The sequence below is a fragment of the Bactrocera tryoni genome, chromosome 3 (genome assembly GCF_016617805.1).
Source record: "Bactrocera tryoni isolate S06 chromosome 3, CSIRO_BtryS06_freeze2, whole genome shotgun sequence".
Classification (NCBI taxonomy): Eukaryota; Metazoa; Arthropoda; class Insecta; order Diptera; family Tephritidae; genus Bactrocera; species Bactrocera tryoni.
The window spans coordinates 81,690,279-81,710,047 of record NC_052501.1 but is presented as its reverse complement, the minus strand read 5'-3'; the positions used below and the strand labels follow the sequence as shown (position 1 = coordinate 81,710,047).

Sequence of the window (19,769 nt, the reverse complement as noted above, 5' to 3'; positions counted from 1 at the left end):
AGAAGGTTGTGTCCATATGGAACGTGCTTCCTCTTAAGAAAGAAGTTGTCAAAATTAGTTGTTATTTTTCTTCCTCATGAATTTTCTGCTTATCTTATGATGATTATGTGAATTTTACAATCCATTCGTATTGAGTTATCACACAATAAACGTATTTTCATTGGTTGAAATATTTGAAAATTTATTTTTGAATCATAAAAATAAAATTATACAAAAGAAAACGGCTGATTTTGACATTTGACTAATTGTTGTTTTTGCCCTATCGACACAACCTTATATATTGTAAATGAGTCAAGGTCACTTGTGAGATTATGTTATGAAAAAATATACCCAGTAAGCCATAAGCTGACGTCAACGGCAAACTCAAATATATGTACATACATGCATATATGTAAATATATTTCGAGCGAACTTATCTTATTCGGTTATCACATCATTATCTTTGCATTTGCAAGCGGAAAACGCCACAGAGCTTGATTTATTAGATCATAGTTCATTACAATGTCATTTATCTTAGTTTGTGACATCGTGAGAATTCAGTACAATTCATTCCTTACTAAAGAATATGCAATTCGCAGATGCATTTTCGTTAAAATGTCAGCTTAAGTTGATGTAAGTATACCTAATTATTTGCCTCTCTGAGCTTCGGTGGTCCGGGGTGCAGACTTCAAATCTGTAGTCGATTAACGTCGAAGTGGTTCGATTCCACCTGAGGGGCGAAATTTGCTGTAACAAATCACACCCTATCTCTTAAATATTTTTTCAACTGACAGGAAAACACACACAAATGGTATTTTCGAATATTCAAAAATGGTAATGAAAACTGATATTCGTCCATATTTTCCGGTATAAGTAAAACGCTTATGCATACCTACCATATATGTATGTATAACAGTATTGTTTCACAGTTTGACAGCCAATATAGTTTCTAAACAAGTTGCATCGATCAAACATTTGTGATTAGCATTTGAAAGGAAAGAAAAATAAATAAACAATTTCAAATTAATAAAATTTTTTTCGAACCAAATAAAAATGTCAACATCACCCCAAATAGATAAAATAACACCAGAAGAGTTAATGAAACTGCGTACAGAATGCATGGAGCGTTTACGAGAGGCCAAACTCTATGAATTGCGAAACGATGCCAAGCTGCGGGCAGTGAATACAACTCAAACCTATGATGAATTCAAGTAAGTGCCGATATTTATTATTAAAACATGGAGATAGACAAAATGTGCGCACTTATTAATAGGGACATCGTGGATGCGGCTCATTTACTACCGATTAGTAAACAGGACAAAATGAACGCGAAGACGAAGAGTCGTTTGTGGAATTCAGCTGCACGGGAAAACTAATATATAATGTCATAGCATACAGATGTAGAACATTTGAAGTAAGGTCCGAGAAGAAAATAAATTCAACATTTCTACGACAATTACAAAAAAATAGAATTTGATTTAAAATTTTTAGAATTGCTGCTTAAACTTCTAGATGCTGGATGTTATAGTGGTCCGATATACATATGTAAATAATTTGTTCGAGGATTGTACCGTTACCTTGGACAATAAACAATAATAAAATAGCAAATCTTAGTTTACCGTCTAGTTAAAAATATGCAAATCAAATCTTAAAGAAAACCAAATTTATATTTTCATATCGCAAGCTTTATTATTGTTCTATTTATCATATCGAGTACATTAAATGGAGTTTGCTTTCTCAACAATCCAGGAGCGGTAAGAGGGGACATCGGTATAAACACCGGGATAGTTAGCAACAGCACAACCGTAACCCCATGAAACAACACCAACAAGTTCACCACCGGATACCAATGGGCCACCGGAATCGCCTTGGCAGGCATCCTTGCCGCTTGAAGCAGCACAGACCATGCCGGATTTAATGGAAGAACCATATTTGTATGTGCTGGAAGCACAATTGCTACGATCGATGATGTCTACGTTGACGTATTGCAATTGACTGGGAATGCTGCTGGAGCCAGATGTCAGTGTACCCCAACCAGATACTGCTGCGGACGCGCCAGTTGCGGGTGTGCTGGTAGCCAAGCCAATTGATTTAGTGGTAGAGCTGAAGGACAGAGATGAGGCTAGCTTGATGATCGCAATATCGTTGGAGTAAGTTGATGAGGAGTAGCCTTCGTGATTTTTGAAAGCAGAGACCGAGATGGTAACACCACCAGAGTTCCAGTAGCTAGAACCGGCACGGATTCTCAAAACCGAAGCGCTAACCGATTGCAAGCAATGAGCGGCGGTCACAATAATGTTGCTGCTATAGATGGAGCCACCGCATGAGTGGGAACCGGAACGTTGGAGCGATACCTGCCATGGGAATGAACTGATGGTGGTTGGTGTACCGCCTACAATACGTCCACTCAAATCGTCGCTAAGACTGACCATACCTTCGGGTATGGGGCCAGCCAAGGCGCAAGCCACAAAAGACAAGACTACCACGAATTTCAACATTGCTTCTTTACAGATAGTTGCAAACAACTGCTGCTGACCGAAATGGTTAGCTTATTTATACCTAGCACTATATTTACTGGGAGTATAGGTCATATAATCAGTAAGCAAAGATTATTGGTGTATGACGTCTTTTTTTACCAAAATTTGTCGTTTTCAAGTGTGCTCATCCGTGTGTAGACGATTGAAAAGATATTGACTGGCACGTACGAGTAGAATTTGTATCGTTAGATAATTTAGTTAGTTGATTTGATAGGCGGTCAGCGTTTTCATTATTTTTATTTCAGCAAATGGAATCTGATTTTGCATTTTTATACCCTGAACAGGGTATATTAAGTTTGACACAAAGTTTGTAACACCCAGAAGGAAGCGTCGGACACCCTATAAAGTATAATTATATATGAATGATCAGTATGTTCAGCTGAGTCGATTTAGCCATGTCCGTCTGTCCGTCCGTCTGTCTGTCCGTCTGTCTGTATATATTCAAACTAGTCCCTCAGTTTTTAAGATATCGTTTTGAAATTTTGCAAACGTCATTTTCCCTTCAAGAAGATAATTATTTGTCGGAACTGCAGATATCGGACCACTATAACATACAGCTGCCATACAAACCGAACGATCGGAATCTAGGGCTAGTATGGAAAACTTTCGCACTTGAGGTAGTATCTTCACGAAATTTGACATGGATTACTGCTTAAGGTTATAATATAATCTCCGAAAAAAATTGTTCAGATCGGATTACTATAGCATATATGTAGCTTCCATACAAACTGGACACATAGTTACTAAAAGAAATGCACCTGTGAAGGGTATATTAGCTTCGGTGCAGCCGAAGTTAACGGTTTTTCTTGTTTATGAAAACTTTGTTTACATTTCTTGATGTATGCTTTGCTTCGGTATTGTGTGTTGTGGTTTTACAAAGCTGATTCTAAATGATTGCTAAAATTTAAGCTTCAACAGGTAAACCCGTTAGCTTTGGTTACACCGAAACTATAATAGCATTCAAAAATAAAAATAAAAACATATAAAAGTTTGATCTGTATGGCAGATAAATGCTGAGTGGTCCAATATTGACGGTTCTGATAAATGTGCAGCACATTTCGGATTGATATCTCAAGCTGCCGAAGGAAAAAGCATCAACTTACACGGGTCGCAGGACTAGAGAACGAAATCGACCGAGTTCGGACAGTTTACAGCTAGTTTTTCGATATTTTTAATGTGTAACGACAAGTCCTGAAATAAGAAAGATGAGATTCCAAGCGAAGCCAGGTCCTGTTTCGTCCATTCGGATGACATGACCCAGCCAGCGTAGCCGCTGTCTTTTAATTCGCTGAACTAAGTCAATGTCGTCGTATATCTCATACAGCTCATCGTTCCATCGAATGCGATATCCGCCGTAGCCAACGCGCAAACGACCATAAGTCTTTCGCAGGACTTTTCTCTCAAAAACTCGCAATGTCGACTTATCAGATGTTATTGCTCAATGTAAAAAATATTTTTGGAAACAAATGAACTATAAAAAAATTGGGAAGTATTTAAATACTAGTTGTACATTTATGAAGAGGTGATCTGACCATTATGGACAAACTAGAAACGTAGATGACAAACCAGGAAGAATCAGGCATCACGTGACATCGAAACGTGAAGAAAAAGCTAAAAACGAATTTTGCGTATTAGATATATCATTAAATATTAGGTGCGCAATTAAGTGCCTCTCCTGGTATTGAAGTGATGAAGAACCCAAGTTCCTTGTTCTGAATCCCAGCGTATGTTTTTGCTTTGAAATGGCTTGGTGGTGGACTTCCAATGCGGAAGCAAGCTCTTCTTGCGTTTGATACGGATCCTCATCGAGTACGTTACTCTAATTTACCATCTTCATGCTTCGATCGATCACCACTAATTATTGGAGCAGTCTATTGACAAACAGTAAGAATTTAGTTGCGCTCCCAATACAATACGGGACACACTTCAAACGTAGCATACTGTAATCCAAACCCGACTTTTAAAAACACACATTAAAAAAGATTACGTAAGCAAGGAAACAATTTTTGTATCGTTCTACCTTTTGAAATGTGTTTGGTTAGGAAAAGGCCATACTTTCTTCAAAGGTTTAACAGAAAACCTGAACACCGTTAAAATGATAAAATTATATAAAAAGATTTACTGTAGGCAGCTGAAATGCTTTACGGTAAAAATAATCAGGATTCGATACTACAAGAAGACACCTAGGTACAGACTATGTACTCAAAAGAAATAAGAAAACCATACTGGTACTTCATATTGGCCATCACAGTCACCAGACGCCAATCCAATAGAGAATGTTCCAACATACTTGTAGAATAAGCGGAAAATTCAACTGCAAGTTGCCATAAAAGCTGTCAGACTGTAACAGATGAGGCGATAGATTGGAGCAAGTCAGCTTTAACAAAACAATTTATTTTCTATAAAAACAAAATTATTCCCATTAAACGCTTTCTACTCTTTGGAAAACACTGTAGATTTGAAAGTTGAGTTCATGATTATTTTTCAGGCCGTTGTTGTCGCTTAGTAATGTAGTAAGAAGAAGCCGACTTGTCTATGTCAACAAACCGATGATCTCAAATTCGACAAATCAAAATAAAGATAAATTTATATTTTCAAATCGCAAGATTTATTATTTTTATTTCCATAATATCGAGTACCTTAGATGGAGTTTGCTTTCTCAACAATCCAGGAGCGGTAAGAGGGGACATCGGTATAAACACCGGGATAGTTAGCAACAGCACAACCGTAACCCCATGAAACAACACCAACAAGTTCACCACCGGATACCAATGGGCCACCGGAATCGCCTTGGCAGGCATCCTTACCGCTGGAAGCAGCACAGACCATGCCGGATTTGATGGAAGAACCATATTTGTATGTGCTGGAAGCACATTTGCTACGATCGATGATGTCTACGTTGACGTATTGCAATTGACTGGGAATGCTGCTGGATCCAGATGTCAGTGTACCCCAACCAGATACTGCTGCGGAGGCGCCAGTTGCGGGTGTGCTGGTAGCCAAGCCAATTGATTTAGTGGTAGAGCTGAAGGACAGAGATGAGGCTAGCTTGATGATCGCAATATCGTTGGAGTAAGTTGATGAGGAGTAGCCTTCGTGATTTTTGAAAGCAGAGACCGAGATGGTAACACCACCAGAGTTCCAGTAGCTAGAACCGGCACGGATTCTCAAAACCGAAGCGCTAACCGATTGCAAGCAATGAGCGGCGGTCACAATAATGTTGCTGCTATAGATGGAGCCACCGCATGAGTGGGAACCGGAACGTTGGAGCGATACCTGCCATGGGAATGAACTGATGGTGGTTGGTGTACCGCCTACAATACGTCCACTCAAATCGTCGCTAAGACCGACCATACCTTCGGGTATGGTGCCAGCCAAGGCGCAAGCCACAAAAGACAAGACTACCACGAATTTCAACATTGCTCCTTTACAGATAGTTGCAAACAACTGCTGCTGACCGAAATGGTTAGCTTATTTATACCTAGCACAAGACTATAAGCCATATAATCAGTAAGCAAAGATCATTGTTGTATTACGTCCATTTTTAACAAAAATGTCGTTTTTCAAGTGTGTTCATCCGTGTGCAGATGATTTAAAAGATATTGACTGGTACTTACGAGTAGAATTTGTATCGTTAGATAGTAGTTAGATAAGTTAGTTGACTTGATAGGCAGTCAGCACTATTAAATGTCGTTATTTGGACTCTTAATTTTGTAAAATCTTTAAATATTTAAAATTGTTTATATATTGCTTAAATGGCATTTACTAATTAAGTTGGCAAGCTTAGTAAAACCCATGACATAAATTTCAATTTTTCGTTAGACCTTCTTTGGGCCTAATAAACTAAGAAAATCTGTCTATATTTTACATATAACATTAGCATACACATTAGAATGGTGAAGAAGTTGTCCTTTGGTCATTCCTTAAATGTTTTACGTAGCTTGCCAGCAAGGATGAAATTCCCTTTTAAATAAAAATCTATTAATTGTTGACTGTTGAGTATTTTCATGTCTAGGCTTTGTTGATCGGAAGCAGTGAACAAGCTTAGCTATCACGGAACACATAGGAAATCCTGATGGACATAGACTTTTTTCTGGTGGTCAGGTTTAGACAAACTTTTGACTCTGAGTCTTATTAAACCTTTGGTAGTGAAAATTGTGAAGTCATCGAAAAGTTGCCTGTTGTCCATTCGTCTCTGTTAATGATGATAACATCGAAATAGTTCCAAACACAGTACTTGAAAATCGTCGTTGGTATCAGAAAGAAAGCAGAAGATCTCAATAGCTCTTATGGATCGACTCAACAAATGTTAGTGTTTTGGTTATGCAGCATGCCAATGCTGTACTCCCATTAAGAGACCTGAAACTTTGACAAAAACGAGAGTAGAGACCGCAAAATTGATGATTCAGACCGTAACTCGGGACCCTACATTTCTCAATCAATAAGCTAAAATCGCAAAAACGAGTATATACATACATATATGGTAATTTAATTTAAAATTTTGCAAATCATTTCTTATCAGGCCTTCATTCATACTTTTGCGTATATTGAAGATTTACAGATATGAATGATAAACCCTTCAATGAAACCAACCATTCATTAACTGAAATTTCTTTTGATCAACAGTGAAAGGCTTCATCATAATAAAATGTGATTAATTAAAGAAAAATATATACCAAGACCATGAGTTTTAATATATATTTGATTATCTTTGGAGAAGTCTTGAGAGAACTGAATAAGTTTGAGAGTTTAAAGAAGTAAGGAAGTGATGAGTTCAGCCGGAACCGGGTATTACATACTCTCCGAAATTGATACAAGTTTTAGAAGTATTTTGAAATGTTTTCGAAAGTCAAAAGTTATACACCATTGGTGGATCTTGGTACATTGATTTTACTAGATAAGCAAAACATATAGAAAAATTTTAGTTACACAATATTAATTCGTAGTCAATTCGTGACTTTTCCATCAAATCACATCGCGGTGCGAGCGTCACCTAAGCACTGGCTAGCTATGGTGCCTGCTTTTCTTTTATAGAGTAAGTTAACAGCCAGCTTCCCGCGGGATTACATTATGACTGTTAACTCACATCACATCGCGGTGCTAGCGTGCCCTAAGCACTGGATCCTGTGCGACTACGAGATCCTTTTGGCTTAGAGTAGAACGCAGAAGATCTACTGAACTGCATACCCTGAGCAAAGTCCATCTTGCAATTGTAGGAGTCCTTACTGGACATTGTCCAAGAGACAATCTCGCGGTAAGGCTTCAAATCAGTGCAAACCTGTAAATGAACCGATAATAAAAACGCGTGATACTTTTTCGTACCTTTTTCCATCTTTATTAAAATCCTTTAAATATTTACTTTAAACTGATATTTTGGTGTGTTTTTGTCTCTTGTCTCTAAAATACAAATTTAAACACAATTCAGGCCGTTCTTAGCCATTTCTAAAAGTTAGGACGAAGCTATATTGTTCTCCTTTTTGAAAACAAACCACTGTTCAGTATAAGGGAAGCTTAAGAAATTTTGGGATTAGATATATTTTTAAATACAATAAGGGATAGACTTCGGTAATCTGCGATCAAATGGAGCATACTGTAATCTAAACCCGACATTTAAAAACACACATTAAAAAATATTACATAAGCAGGAAAACATCAACCGTGACTGGAGCCATATAATATTTGCTGATGAGTCAACTTTTGTACCTTTTGAAAAGACCATATATTTATTAAAAGGCATGCTAAACAACCCCAAAAGGTGCATGTTTATGGATTCTTTCTGTTCATGGATTTGAGGTTTTGATGTTTGCTGAATGCAGTTGAAATGCTTTGCGGTGAAAATAATCAGGATTCGATACTGCAAGAATACACCTAAGGGCAGACTATATACTCAATGGAAATAAGAATACCATATTGTTACTTCAGTCACCTCAGTCAGCGTACGCCAATCCAATAGAGAATGTTCCAACGTACCTGTAAAATATACTGCAAGTTGCCATAAAATTTGTCAGGCAAGGCGAGAGATTGGAGGAAGTTTTGAAAGAAGTCAGCTTTAACAAAGCAACAAACAAATGCTGTACTTGTACACTTTGGAAAACGAAAACGGAATTTTATGAACACACTGTAGATTTGAGAAATTTGAGTCACGAACTCAAATCATTTCTCAGGATGTAGTAAGAGGAAGTCGCCTTCTCTATGCCAACCAATCGATGATTTCAAATTCGACAAATCAAAATAAAGATAAATTTATATTTTCAAATCGCAAGATTTATTATTTTTATTTCCATAATATCGAGTACCTTAGATGGAGTTTGCTTTCTCAACAATCCAGGAGCGGTAAGAGGGGACATCGGTATAAACACCGGGATAGTTAGCAACAGCACAACCGTAACCCCATGAAACAACACCAACAAGTTCACCACCGGATACCAATGGGCCACCGGAATCGCCTTGGCAGGCATCCTTACCGCTGGAAGCAGCACAGACCATGCCGGATTTGATGGAAGAACCATATTTGTATGTGCTGGAAGCACATTTGCTACGATCGATGATGTCTACGTTGACGTATTGCAATTGACTGGGAATGCTGCTGGATCCAGATGTCAGTGTACCCCAACCAGATACTGCTGCGGAGGCGCCAGTTGCGGGTGTGCTGGTAGCCAAGCCAATTGATTTAGTGGTAGAGCTGAAGGACAGAGATGAGGCTAGCTTGATGATCGCAATATCGTTGGAGTAAGTTGATGAGGAGTAGCCTTCGTGATTTTTGAAAGCAGAGACCGAGATGGTAACACCACCAGAGTTCCAGTAGCTAGAACCGGCACGGATTCTCAAAACCGAAGCGCTAACCGATTGCAAGCAATGAGCGGCGGTCACAATAATGTTGCTGCTATAGATGGAGCCACCGCATGAGTGGGAACCGGAACGTTGGAGCGATACCTGCCATGGGAATGAACTGATGGTGGTTGGTGTACCGCCTACAATACGTCCACTCAAATCGTCGCTAAGGCTGACCATACCTTCGGGTATGGGGCCAGCCAAGGCACAAGCCACAAAAGACAAGACTACCACGAATTTCAACATTGCTCCTTTACAGATAGTTGCAAACAACTGCTGCTGACCGAAATGGTTAGCTTATTTATACCTAGCACAAGAGTATAAGCCATATAATCAGTAAGTAAAGATAATTGGCGTGTGACGTCCATTTTTACCAAAATATGTCGTTTTCGAGTGTGCGCATCCGTGTGCAGATGATTTAAAAGATATTGACTGGCACTTACGAGTAGAATTTGTATCGTTAGATAGTAGTTAGGTAAGTTAGTTGACTTGATAGGCAGTCAGCACTATTAAATGTCGTTATTTGGACTTTTAATTTTGTAATATCTTTAAATATTTAAAATTGTTTATATATTGCTTAAATGGCATTTGCTAATTAAGTTGGCAAGCTTAGTAAAACCCATGACATAAATTTCAATTTTTCGTTAGACCTACTTTGGGCCTAATAAACTAAGAAAGTCTGTCTATATTTTACATAAACATAATACATTATTAGCATACAAATTGGAATGGTGAAAAAGTTACCCTTTGGTCATTCCTTAAATGTTTTATGTAGCTTGCCAGCAAGGATGAAATTCCCTTTTAAATAAAAATCTATTAATTGTTGACAATGTCTAGGCTTTGTTGATCGGAAGCAGTGAACAAGCTTAGCTATCACGGAACTCATGGACATAGAATTTTCCTGGTGATCAGGTTTAGACAAACTCTTGACTCTGAGTTTTATTAATCCTTTAATAGTGAAGATTGTGAAGTCATCGAAAAGTTGCCTGTTGTCCATTCATCTCTGTTAATGATGATAACATCGAAATAGTTTGAAACGAAAAACAGTACTTGAAAATCGTCGTTGGAATCAGAAAGAAAGCAGAGGATGTCAATAGCTCTTATGGACCGACTCAACAAATGTTAGTGTTTTGGTTATGCAGCATGCCAATGCTATACTCCCATTAAGAGACCTGAAACTTTGACAAAAACGACGTCGAGTAGAGACCGCAAAATAGATGATTGAGACCGTAACTCGAGACCCTACATTTCTCAATCAATAAGCTGAAATCGCAAAAACGAGTGTATACATACATACATATATGGTAATTTAATTTAAAATTTTGCGAATCATTTCTTATCTGGCCTTCATTCACAGTTTTGCGTATATTGAAGATTTGCAGACATGAATTAACTATATTAAATATAAATATTGATGATGAACCCTCCAATGAAACCAACCATTCATTATTTACTTTGCAACTAGTATAAATCAGAAGCACCAGTAGTCCGTCATTGTTATTTTTATTAGTTGATGCCATAGGCGATGCCAATAGTCAGACTTCAGTCAGAAATTGAACTCATATATGGATATATTCATGTAAGAAAGATATATTAAGGAAACAATAAATGAACTTGTAAAAATGTTTGTGAATTTGAATAGCTTTATACACAAAACTAACATAAATACATATATAAAAAATATTGTCATGGTATATAATAAATTTCTCTTTAATTGGCAAAAGTTAACATCTTTTCGAGGTGATTAATTTAAGCGAAAAAATTTAAGACTTTACTAGACTTTTTTTTTCGACTGTTTCGTTGTTTTACTGCTGGGTACATAAATATGCACATATTAAAGTACCTTTATGCATACAAATAAATGCTATCTTATATTTTTATCAACGAAACCAGCTCGAGCCAGAACTTCCTATATCATTCATCTATTTAAGGCAGAAATTACTTTCAATCAACAGTGAAAGACTGCATCATAACAAAATGTGATTAATTAAAGAAAAATATATACCAAGACCATGAGTTTTAATATTAATTTGATTATCTTTGGAGAAGTCTTGACAGAACTGAATAAGTTTGAGAGTTTAAAGAAGTAAGGAAGTTATGAGTTTTGCCAGAACCGGGCATTACATACTCTCCGAAATAGATACAAGTTTTAGAAGTATTTGGAAATGTTTTCGAAAGTCAAAAGTTATACACCTTTGGTGGATCTTGGTACATTGATTTTACTAGATAAGCAAAGGATATGGAAAAATTTTAGTATTGCTGATATAAATTTACAGCGAGATTACATTATGACTGTTAACTCACATCACATCGCTGTGCGAGCGTAACCTAAGCACTGGCTAGCTATGGTACTTGCTTTTCTATTATAGAGTCAGCTAACAGCCAGCTTCCTGCGAGATTACATTATGCCTGTTAACTCACATCACACCACATCACGCTGCTGGCGTCACCTAAGCACTGGCTAGCTTTGGTGCCTGCTTTTCTTTTATAGAGTAAGTTAACAGCCAGCTTCCCGCGAGATTACATTATGACTGTTAACTCACATCACATCGCTGTGCTAGCGTCACCCAAGCACTGGCTAGCTATGGTACCTGCTTTTCTTTTATTGAGTCGGTTAACAGCCAGCTTCCCGCGAGATTACATTATGACTGTTAACTCACTTCACATCGCTGTGCTAGCGTCACCCAAGCACTGGCTAGCTATGCCGCCTGCTTTTCTTTTATAGAGTCAGCGAACAGGCAGCTTCCCGCGAGATTACATTATGACTGTTAACTCACATCACATCGCGGTGCGAGGGTGACCTAAGCACTAGCTAGCTATGGTGCTTGCTTTTCTTTTATAGAGGAAGCTAACAGCCAGCTTCCCGCGAGATTACATTATGCCTGTTAACTCACATCACATCGCGGTGCGAGGGTGACCTAAGCACTAGCTAGCTATGGTGCTTCCTTTTCTTTTATAGAGGAAGCTAACAGCCAGCTTCCCGCGAGATTACATAATGCCTGTTAACTCACATCACATCGCGGTGCGAGGGTGACCTAAACGCTAGCTAGCCATGGTGCCTGCTTTTCTTTTAGAGAGCCAGCTAACAGCCAGCTTCCCGCGTGATTACATTATGACTGTTAACTCACTTCACATCGCTGTGCTAGCGTCACCCAAGCACTGGCTAGCTATGGTACCTGCTTTTCTTTTATTGAGTCGGTTAACAGCCAGCTTCCCGCGAGATTACATTATGACTGTTAACTCACTTCACATCGCTGTGCTAGCGTCACCCAAGCACTGGCTAGCTATGGTGCCTGCTTTTCTTTTATAGAGTCAGCTAACAGTCAGCTTCCCGCGAGATTACATTGTGACTGTTAAATCACATCACAATGCGGTGCTAGCGTCACCTAAGCACTGGCTCAGCACCGTGCTTGCTTTACTTAACTGGCCGCCAACTATCTTATACAATAAGCAACAGCAATATTCTATCCGTTATTATATGAATAAATAAAAAGTCGCTAACAATAATATATTTTTATTTGTGTACAAAATGCAAAACAACACTTCGATTTACATTGCATTACTTAACAGCAAAGATACAAATATTTACTTTAGAGAACTTAAATAGTTTCAGCAGTGCTTTCTATCCATACGCGCAGGGAAGCCACATCTGAGTATACACCCGGATAGTTGGGATAAGCGCAACCCAAACCCCACGATACAACTCCGACCAGGAGGCCACCCGCAACCATTGGACCACCAGAATCTCCTTGACATGCATCTTTACCCACAGTATAGGCACAGATCATAGTTTCTAAAATATTTTGACTACCATAGCCATAAATATTCGAGGCACACTTTTCCAAACTGACAACTTCCAAATTCACATACTGTAATTGCGTGGGTAACGTCTGTGAACCAGAAAGTTTAGTACCCCAACCGGATACAACCGCTACAACATCATCAGCTGGCGCTGTCACAGCCAAAGCAATTGGTTTTATGGTCGAGCTAAACGTAAGTGGACTGGCTAAACGTATTAAAGCAATATCGTAGGCCATGCCATTCGATCCGTACAGTTCGTGTACCTTGAATGCGGAAATCTCAGAAAGTTTACCGCCAGAATTCCAGTAAGAGGAACCGGCGCGTACCCTTAGTGTAGTAAGTGATGGATTATCAGAAAGACAATGTGCAGCAGTCACAATGATATTTTCGCTGTAAACAGAGCCACCACATGAATGTGAGCCGGAGCGCTGTAAAGATATTTGCCATGGGAAAGAGCTGATTGTAGTCGCAGCACCGCCGACAATACGTCCATCCAAAAGTGGTTGCAGGCCTTCAGGTTTGGGTGCGGCTAGCGCGCAGCCAAATATCGATAATACGATAACGATCTTCAACATTTTGGAATGTGTGTGATGAATATAAGTAGATGGACTTTTTATAGCGCTCCACCTTTAACAACGTACGAAAGAGGACTGATTTTAGACGATCGCCGTGTCAAGAGTTTTTTGATTGTGAAATGTAACCAAAGCAATTATCAGCAAATTTGTATATGAGAGATTTATTGGAGCGATGGCAAATAAAATATACATACAATATGTTATCACCCAACTCAACTAGTTGATATCACTTTTTGCGGCTAGCGTTTCTTGTTAAGTTTTAGATAGTTTGGGTTTTCTGTTGGAAATCCACGCTATCAGAAAAAGCGGTTTCTAAAATTTTGAATGCTTGGCGCTACTGATAATGGTAGCAGTTAGTCCCTGTAAAAGTCGGCTAGGGTGTTCTCATTGTGCAAAAAGTCGAACGAAAAGTTGCAAAGAACGAGAGACAGTATCGTTGTCCGTATGAAATTTCTTACACCCATCATATAATTGCACACAACCGCCATTGCCTAATACTCACTTGTAGGTACAGCTTACGAGAGCTTTTTGTAGCCTTACCAAGAAAGCTTGTTTAATTTTTAATTATGAAAATGATAGCATTATCTTGACGGAAATAATTGGTTACAGTAGGCATTTACCAGTAGAATTAATACATATATTAAAACAAAAACAATAGCTGTGAGTAATAATCAGTTTTTTTTTAAATTTATTTAAGGAATTTATTTAATATAGTTTATTATTTTTCTGGTTTCTAAGACTTTAGAAACATAGCTGAGATTCTAAAGGTTATAAAGATATATTATTTTGGAATATCTTTTAAATATTGTCATTTGAAGGTTTTTAGCTGACTTTTACATCAATTATATACTCAACAAATCTGAAGGAAAAATTTGCGACTAATGTACTAAGGGCCTGTAGGGTATTTGAAACGTTCTAACTACGAATCTGAGTTACAACATTTTGCATCATGTACAGGGCTTGTCCAAAAAGTAAAAGGACTGAGTTGATTTAAAACAAGAAAAAACGTTAACTTCGGCTGCACCGAAGCCAATATACCCTTCACAGATTACATTGGTGCCTTAGAAAATAATTTATACCAAATTTCGTAAATATATCTTGTCAAATGCAAAAGTTTTCCATACAAGAACTTGATTCCGATCATTCAGTTTGTATGGCAGCTATATGCTATAGTAAGCCGATCTGAACAATTTTTTCGGAGATTACATTATTTTTACAAACAATAACTCATAACAAATTTCGTGAAGATACATTGTCAAATGTGAAAGTTTCCGTACAAGAACTTGATTCTGATCGTTCAGTTTGTATGGTAGCTATATGCTATAGTTAACCGATCTGACCAATTTCTGCGGATATTACATTGTTGCCTTAGAAAATAATCTATACCAAATTTGGTGAAGATACATTGTTAAATGTGAAAGTTTTCCATACCAGAACTTGATTCCGTTCGTTCAGTTTATATGGCAGCTATATAATATAGTGGTCCGATATCGGCCGTTCCGACAAATGAGCAGCTTCTTGAAGAGAAAATGACGTTTGCAAAATTTCAAAAGGATATCTTAAAAACTTAGGGACTAGTTCGTATATATACAGACAGACAGACGGACAGACGGACAGATAGACAGACGGACATGACTAAATCGACTCAGCTCAACATACTGATCATTTATATATACACTTTATAGGGTCTCCGACGCTTCCTTCTGGGTGTTAAAAACTTCGTGAACCAGTCGTTACAATTCTTTAAAAACTTTCAAAATAGCCTCCTTCTGCGCCGATGCAGAAATGCCAGCGCGATTTCCAAGCATTGAAGGCGTCAGGGAAGGCATTCTCCGGAATAGCCTTGAGAGCCGAGGTGCATGCAGCTTGGGTGCCCTCTGTCGTCTCAAAATGCTTGCTTTTAATCGGTCTTTTCAGGGACAATACTTAAAGATTCATGACTCGTCACCTGCGATTACATTATTCAAAAATTGGATGTCGCTTTCACACATGTTCACATTTTTTTGATCGCAGGTCTCCCAGCACAATCTTCATCAGCGACGTCATTCCGGCCCTCCAAAAAGGCCTGTTGCCACTTCCTGCTAAATCAACATCTGGGAAAGGCTGCTTGATCATATCAAACGTCTCTGTCGCAGATTTACTGAGTTTCACACAGAATTTGATCGCGTACCTCTGCTCTAATGAACGCTACATTTTCGGCTTCCACCACTCACAGAAACATGCCGCGCGAAACTGTTTATCCTGACTCTCCAGTTGCTCAGAAAGAGCCGCTCGTTCGTTAGCTACGAACGCCCTCTATCGAATCCAGTCGGTGCGCGAATGCCCCGAAATACAGTTGCGGCGGAGGAAAATCAGTCTTATTACTTTCCGGAAAAAACCCTATACAGCTATTTTTATCATATTAGTAAACGGTGGTTGTTTGACTCCTACACGCCTTGACTACAAATAGTCTCTAACATCATAGTCACAAAACTGTAAACTGGTGTTATTTTTTATTATTTAGTATACTATATTTTTAAAATAAAACATAGTCATAATTAGGAATAAATATATGTAAGTAGGAGGATGGTCAGTTAAGTTCTTAGCGTTTGTAAAATTTCGATTTATTTTTCAACATAGTCTGCTTTAACTTGATGCATTTGACTTAGCGTTGTCACAATTCATTTAACTCGTCTGAAAAATATCGATTTTTGAAGGTCTGAAAAGTATACGTTTTTTCTAGAACTCGTCGTTAAATCGACCCAATGATTCGGAAACAGTAGAGCCTGGTGATCGTTTTAATCTTATCCAGGATGTCACAGTAGTTGTGAATTCCTGAAGATGGTCAACTTTCTGCCTATAGAATAGGCTTCATGTCTACGAATGGATTCATGAATCGTCGACAATCGTGAAACGTGGCAGAAGCGGTTTACGCTTAATTCCTATCGTAAAGGCCTTCGGATTTAATATGTTTAGGATGTAAGGGAAAATGATATGCCAATAAAATAAATATTTTTGAAATTGAATCAGTTTTTATTTATATCCTAACAATATGTTAAATAATCTTAAATCCTTTTTTTTAGCCCTGAGTAATCACATTCCTCTACACAATACTTATGTACCATCTGACAGAAACAGAAGCGCTGAGGGTCTTCTTTCAAAACAATAAAATACAAGCATATACGAGTACTATAAGTCTTATTGAATTATTTTTGATTAATACACATTTTATTTTAACTGACCACTCAAGTATGACAGGCGTATAAATTTTGGGTTTTTCCAACTTGCCAGTGTTAATGACTTATCACATTTTGAGGAGTGTCTATTGATTAAACAAATATATATATATATATACCACCATTATATGCATATATATATACATATATATGTAGATATGTATGTTCATATTTCCGATAATTTACCACTCATGTAGTTAATTATTTTACGGCCTATCTAATGATGGACCGATACTTTCTTAAAATTGATAAGAGATTTTGAAAATCACCATTTCAGAAGCTTGTGTAGATTGTTCTTTTACTTGTACAGAATCGGGTTTTTCACATGTATCTCTCTACATAAGTACACACAAGATAACTTTACGAATGTATCAATTTATTGTCTAAATCTCTCGTAGTCATAGGACAACGGACTTTAGTGGGCTATATAAATGAAATGTCGTGGCAAGTTTTCGCACAGTTCAAAATTTAAAAAGGTTTCGCCGACATGTTCCGTTTCATTACATTGTTTGCTCTAGTGAGCGCGGCTTTTGCCGGCACCGTACCCAGTAACGACTTTTATGGTCGTATCGTTAAAGGTGTGGCTACATCCATCGAGGCGCATCCTTACCAAGTGTCTCTGCAAAAACTGAATGGCTTCCACTTTTGTGGTGGCAGTATCATCGATGATACCACCATTGTAACAGCGGCTCATTGTTTGCAATCAATCACAGCTGATGAAATTCAGGTGCGTCTTGGCTCCACCTACTATAACAAGGACGGTCGTACCGTGCGCACTCGTGCTTTCAGAAATCATCCTGGCTATAATAGCAAGACTCACGTTAATGATGTTGCTGTAATCAAATTGTCTGAGTCGGTCGCTGAAACTTCTCACATCCGTTATATTCGTTTGGCCGAACGTACTCCAGCCACTGGTACTCGTGCTGTTGTCACCGGTTGGGGTGTTAAGTGCTCACTGTGGTGCACCAAGTCTCCGGAAATTTTGCAAGAAGTTGAGGTCGGCATTGTTGACAGGAACGCTTGTGCATCCAAGGAATACAAATACGGCTCTGAAATCGGCGATACCATGGTATGTGCCTATGATCTCGGCAAGGATGCATGTCAAGGCGATTCCGGCGGCCCATTGGTTGCTGAGAACGAATTGGTCGGTGTTGTGTCTTGGGGCAGAGGTTGCGGTTCAGCTGGTTACCCAGGTGTCTACAGTGATGTTGCCGATGAACGTTCTTGGATCGAGGAAACCGCTCGCTCTCTGTAAGGCGTTTTTAGTTCTCTTATAGAAATTCGATGTGCAATATATATTTTAATTGATTACCTAATGAATAAATTAATGATATTGAGTTTATAAAATTACATACAAATGTGTTTTATAGAGTTATTCGGTTAGGGTTCAATCACATTCACAGTACCTCTCCCAGTCACTAAGCCACTGTCATAATCACGAAACCCATTAACGCAAGTCTTTTCAAATTACAGCCAACAGTTTTCATAAAACACTTGTGCTTATTAGACAGAAAAATGCACTGTGGTACTTTCCTCTTTTCGGAGGATAAAGACAAAAAATTAGCAAGAAATAGCGGTGTCTTACGGGTCATATTAGAAGCGCTGAAAATTCTGTAGCTATTGAGCTAGCAAGGAAGACCATTCTACTCGTATAGAAAGTTTTCACCGAGCTAAGAGTGAATGTGAGTTCCCGTTTTTTCTGACGGATAGTTGTGACACAAGTAAACTTATAGTACGAGTATGCTTTCGCAGTCACGAGGGCTACCTCGTAGTCGAAGAAAAGTCTATCCCTCTTTATTAATGGATTTTTTTGTTCTTGAAGTTGCTGTGATTTGATTTGGTTACAAAAAAACCAAGGAGCATCTATTTTAAGGAACTTGAGTTTCTTTAATTTTTTTTGTTCTGTAAAAAAGGGGAACTTTTGCCCTACAAGAATATAAAAATGTTTGGTAATCATGATTATATATTTTATATCTTTTTAATAATTAAACTCTTTTCGGGCGCACTTATCGTCCAACGTGCTTGGTGCGCATGATTTTATAACTTATCTATCAATTGACTGATAAACAGCACATGCTGCTTCAGGTGCGCCAGGTGCGCCAGGTGCCTTCACATGAACTCGAAAGATTGCCTTCCGGTAGCAGTTGAATCGCAATTGTTGATTATTTTGACCTATAGATAGAGTTGGTCAAATTCAAGTGGCTTCAACTACTACATCCGTCTGTAACGGGCATGTCCTGCTACATAATATAAGCACATCTGGTACGAGGTGCCGCTCAATCTGTTTGAATTTATGTAAAGAGGGAACGCACGGGAGTGGAGTAACACATTTCAGAGCACTGATGGAGTTTCGAGTATTGCTGTGTAGATGGAAAAATTCTGTTTATTTTAGGAGGGTTGCAATTAACTTTAGAGAGAAAACTTTATAAAAGCAAAGTTCAATCCAAACCTTTCGATAAGTCGTGGGGGAAAGCTGAACGTATCGTCTTTATGATATACCAATCTGGTCATAGGATGGTATTATTTGACTATTTTTTTAAATCGGTATTTACCTAACACCTCGTTAAATGTAGTATCCGTAATCTGATATAACTGCTGTGATTTCATATGAACTCGTAAGAAGTTCATAAAACATATAATCAATATCATATCGCGTGCACCATCAATAAATCATTACAATGGGTTTAATTTAAGTACAATATTAAACGTAAATTCCCTTATGAAATATTGTTATTTTGATGGTTTTACCAAATTGACCTATTACCTACGGATATTCTCATTTCATAATTTACAACTTGGGGAAATATTAACACAGAAATTACCAATGACGC

At 38.1% G+C, this 19,769-nt stretch overlaps 6 protein-coding genes and 1 non-coding gene across 7 annotated transcripts; 3 read left to right on the top strand and 4 right to left on the bottom strand.

Moving 5' to 3' along the window:
* The first annotated feature begins 632 nt into the window (after window positions 1–632).
* Window positions 633–719, top strand: Trnastop-uca. Its single transcript has one exon. It is a non-coding gene; the product is annotated as a tRNA-Sec (tRNA).
* LOC120772164 (coiled-coil domain-containing protein 103) lies at window positions 661–1,614 on the top strand. Its single transcript, XM_040100604.1, has 2 exons — window positions 661–1,190; window positions 1,253–1,614. The coding sequence occupies exons 1-2, from the start codon at window positions 1,033–1,035 to the stop codon at window positions 1,353–1,355; spliced, it is 261 nt and encodes an 86-aa protein (XP_039956538.1). The 5' UTR covers window positions 661–1,032; the 3' UTR covers window positions 1,356–1,614.
* Window positions 1,615–1,682: 68 nt separating this feature from the next.
* LOC120772769 (trypsin delta-like) lies at window positions 1,683–2,484 on the bottom strand. Its single transcript, XM_040101543.1, has one exon. It carries the CDS (start codon window positions 2,475–2,477, stop codon window positions 1,698–1,700), a length of 780 nt encoding a protein of 259 aa, XP_039957477.1. The 5' UTR covers window positions 2,478–2,484; the 3' UTR covers window positions 1,683–1,697.
* Window positions 2,485–5,101: 2,617 nt separating this feature from the next.
* Window positions 5,102–5,951, bottom strand: LOC120772647 (trypsin delta-like). The gene has a single exon (XM_040101373.1). The coding sequence runs from the start codon at window positions 5,934–5,936 to the stop codon at window positions 5,157–5,159; it is 780 nt and encodes a 259-aa protein (XP_039957307.1). The 5' UTR covers window positions 5,937–5,951; the 3' UTR covers window positions 5,102–5,156.
* A 2,807-nt stretch (window positions 5,952–8,758) lies between these two features.
* Window positions 8,759–9,611, bottom strand: LOC120772232 (trypsin delta-like). Its single transcript, XM_040100723.1, has one exon. It carries the CDS (start codon window positions 9,591–9,593, stop codon window positions 8,814–8,816), a length of 780 nt encoding a protein of 259 aa, XP_039956657.1. The 5' UTR covers window positions 9,594–9,611; the 3' UTR covers window positions 8,759–8,813.
* Window positions 9,612–12,845: 3,234 nt separating this feature from the next.
* LOC120771072 (trypsin alpha-like) lies at window positions 12,846–13,818 on the bottom strand. Its single transcript, XM_040098884.1, has one exon. The coding sequence runs from the start codon at window positions 13,721–13,723 to the stop codon at window positions 12,947–12,949; it is 777 nt and encodes a 258-aa protein (XP_039954818.1). The 5' UTR covers window positions 13,724–13,818; the 3' UTR covers window positions 12,846–12,946.
* Window positions 13,819–17,410: 3,592 nt separating this feature from the next.
* LOC120771356 (trypsin-like) lies at window positions 17,411–18,223 on the top strand. Its single transcript, XM_040099310.1, has one exon. The coding sequence runs from the start codon at window positions 17,426–17,428 to the stop codon at window positions 18,191–18,193; it is 768 nt and encodes a 255-aa protein (XP_039955244.1). The 5' UTR covers window positions 17,411–17,425; the 3' UTR covers window positions 18,194–18,223.
* Window positions 18,224–19,769: the final 1,546 nt, after the last annotated feature.

What these genes read in the sequence shown, in the direction of transcription:
- LOC120771356 (XM_040099310.1), top strand. Translation starts at nt 17,426, where the DNA reads ATGTTCCGTTTCATTACATTGTTTGCTCTAGTGAGCGCGGCTTTTGCC.
- LOC120771072 (XM_040098884.1), bottom strand. Translation starts at nt 13,723, where the DNA reads ATGTTGAAGATCGTTATCGTATTATCGATATTTGGCTGCGCGCTAGCC.
- LOC120772647 (XM_040101373.1), bottom strand. Translation starts at nt 5,936, where the DNA reads ATGTTGAAATTCGTGGTAGTCTTGTCTTTTGTGGCTTGCGCCTTGGCT.
- LOC120772164 (XM_040100604.1), top strand. Translation starts at nt 1,033, where the DNA reads ATGTCAACATCACCCCAAATAGATAAAATAACACCAGAAGAGTTAATG. An exon ending in CAAACCTATGATGAATTCAA is followed by an intron (nt 1,191 to 1,252) that starts GTAAGTGCCGAT and finishes ACTTATTAATAG; the next exon opens with GGACATCGTGGATGCGGCTC.
- LOC120772232 (XM_040100723.1), bottom strand. Translation starts at nt 9,593, where the DNA reads ATGTTGAAATTCGTGGTAGTCTTGTCTTTTGTGGCTTGTGCCTTGGCT.
- LOC120772769 (XM_040101543.1), bottom strand. Translation starts at nt 2,477, where the DNA reads ATGTTGAAATTCGTGGTAGTCTTGTCTTTTGTGGCTTGCGCCTTGGCT.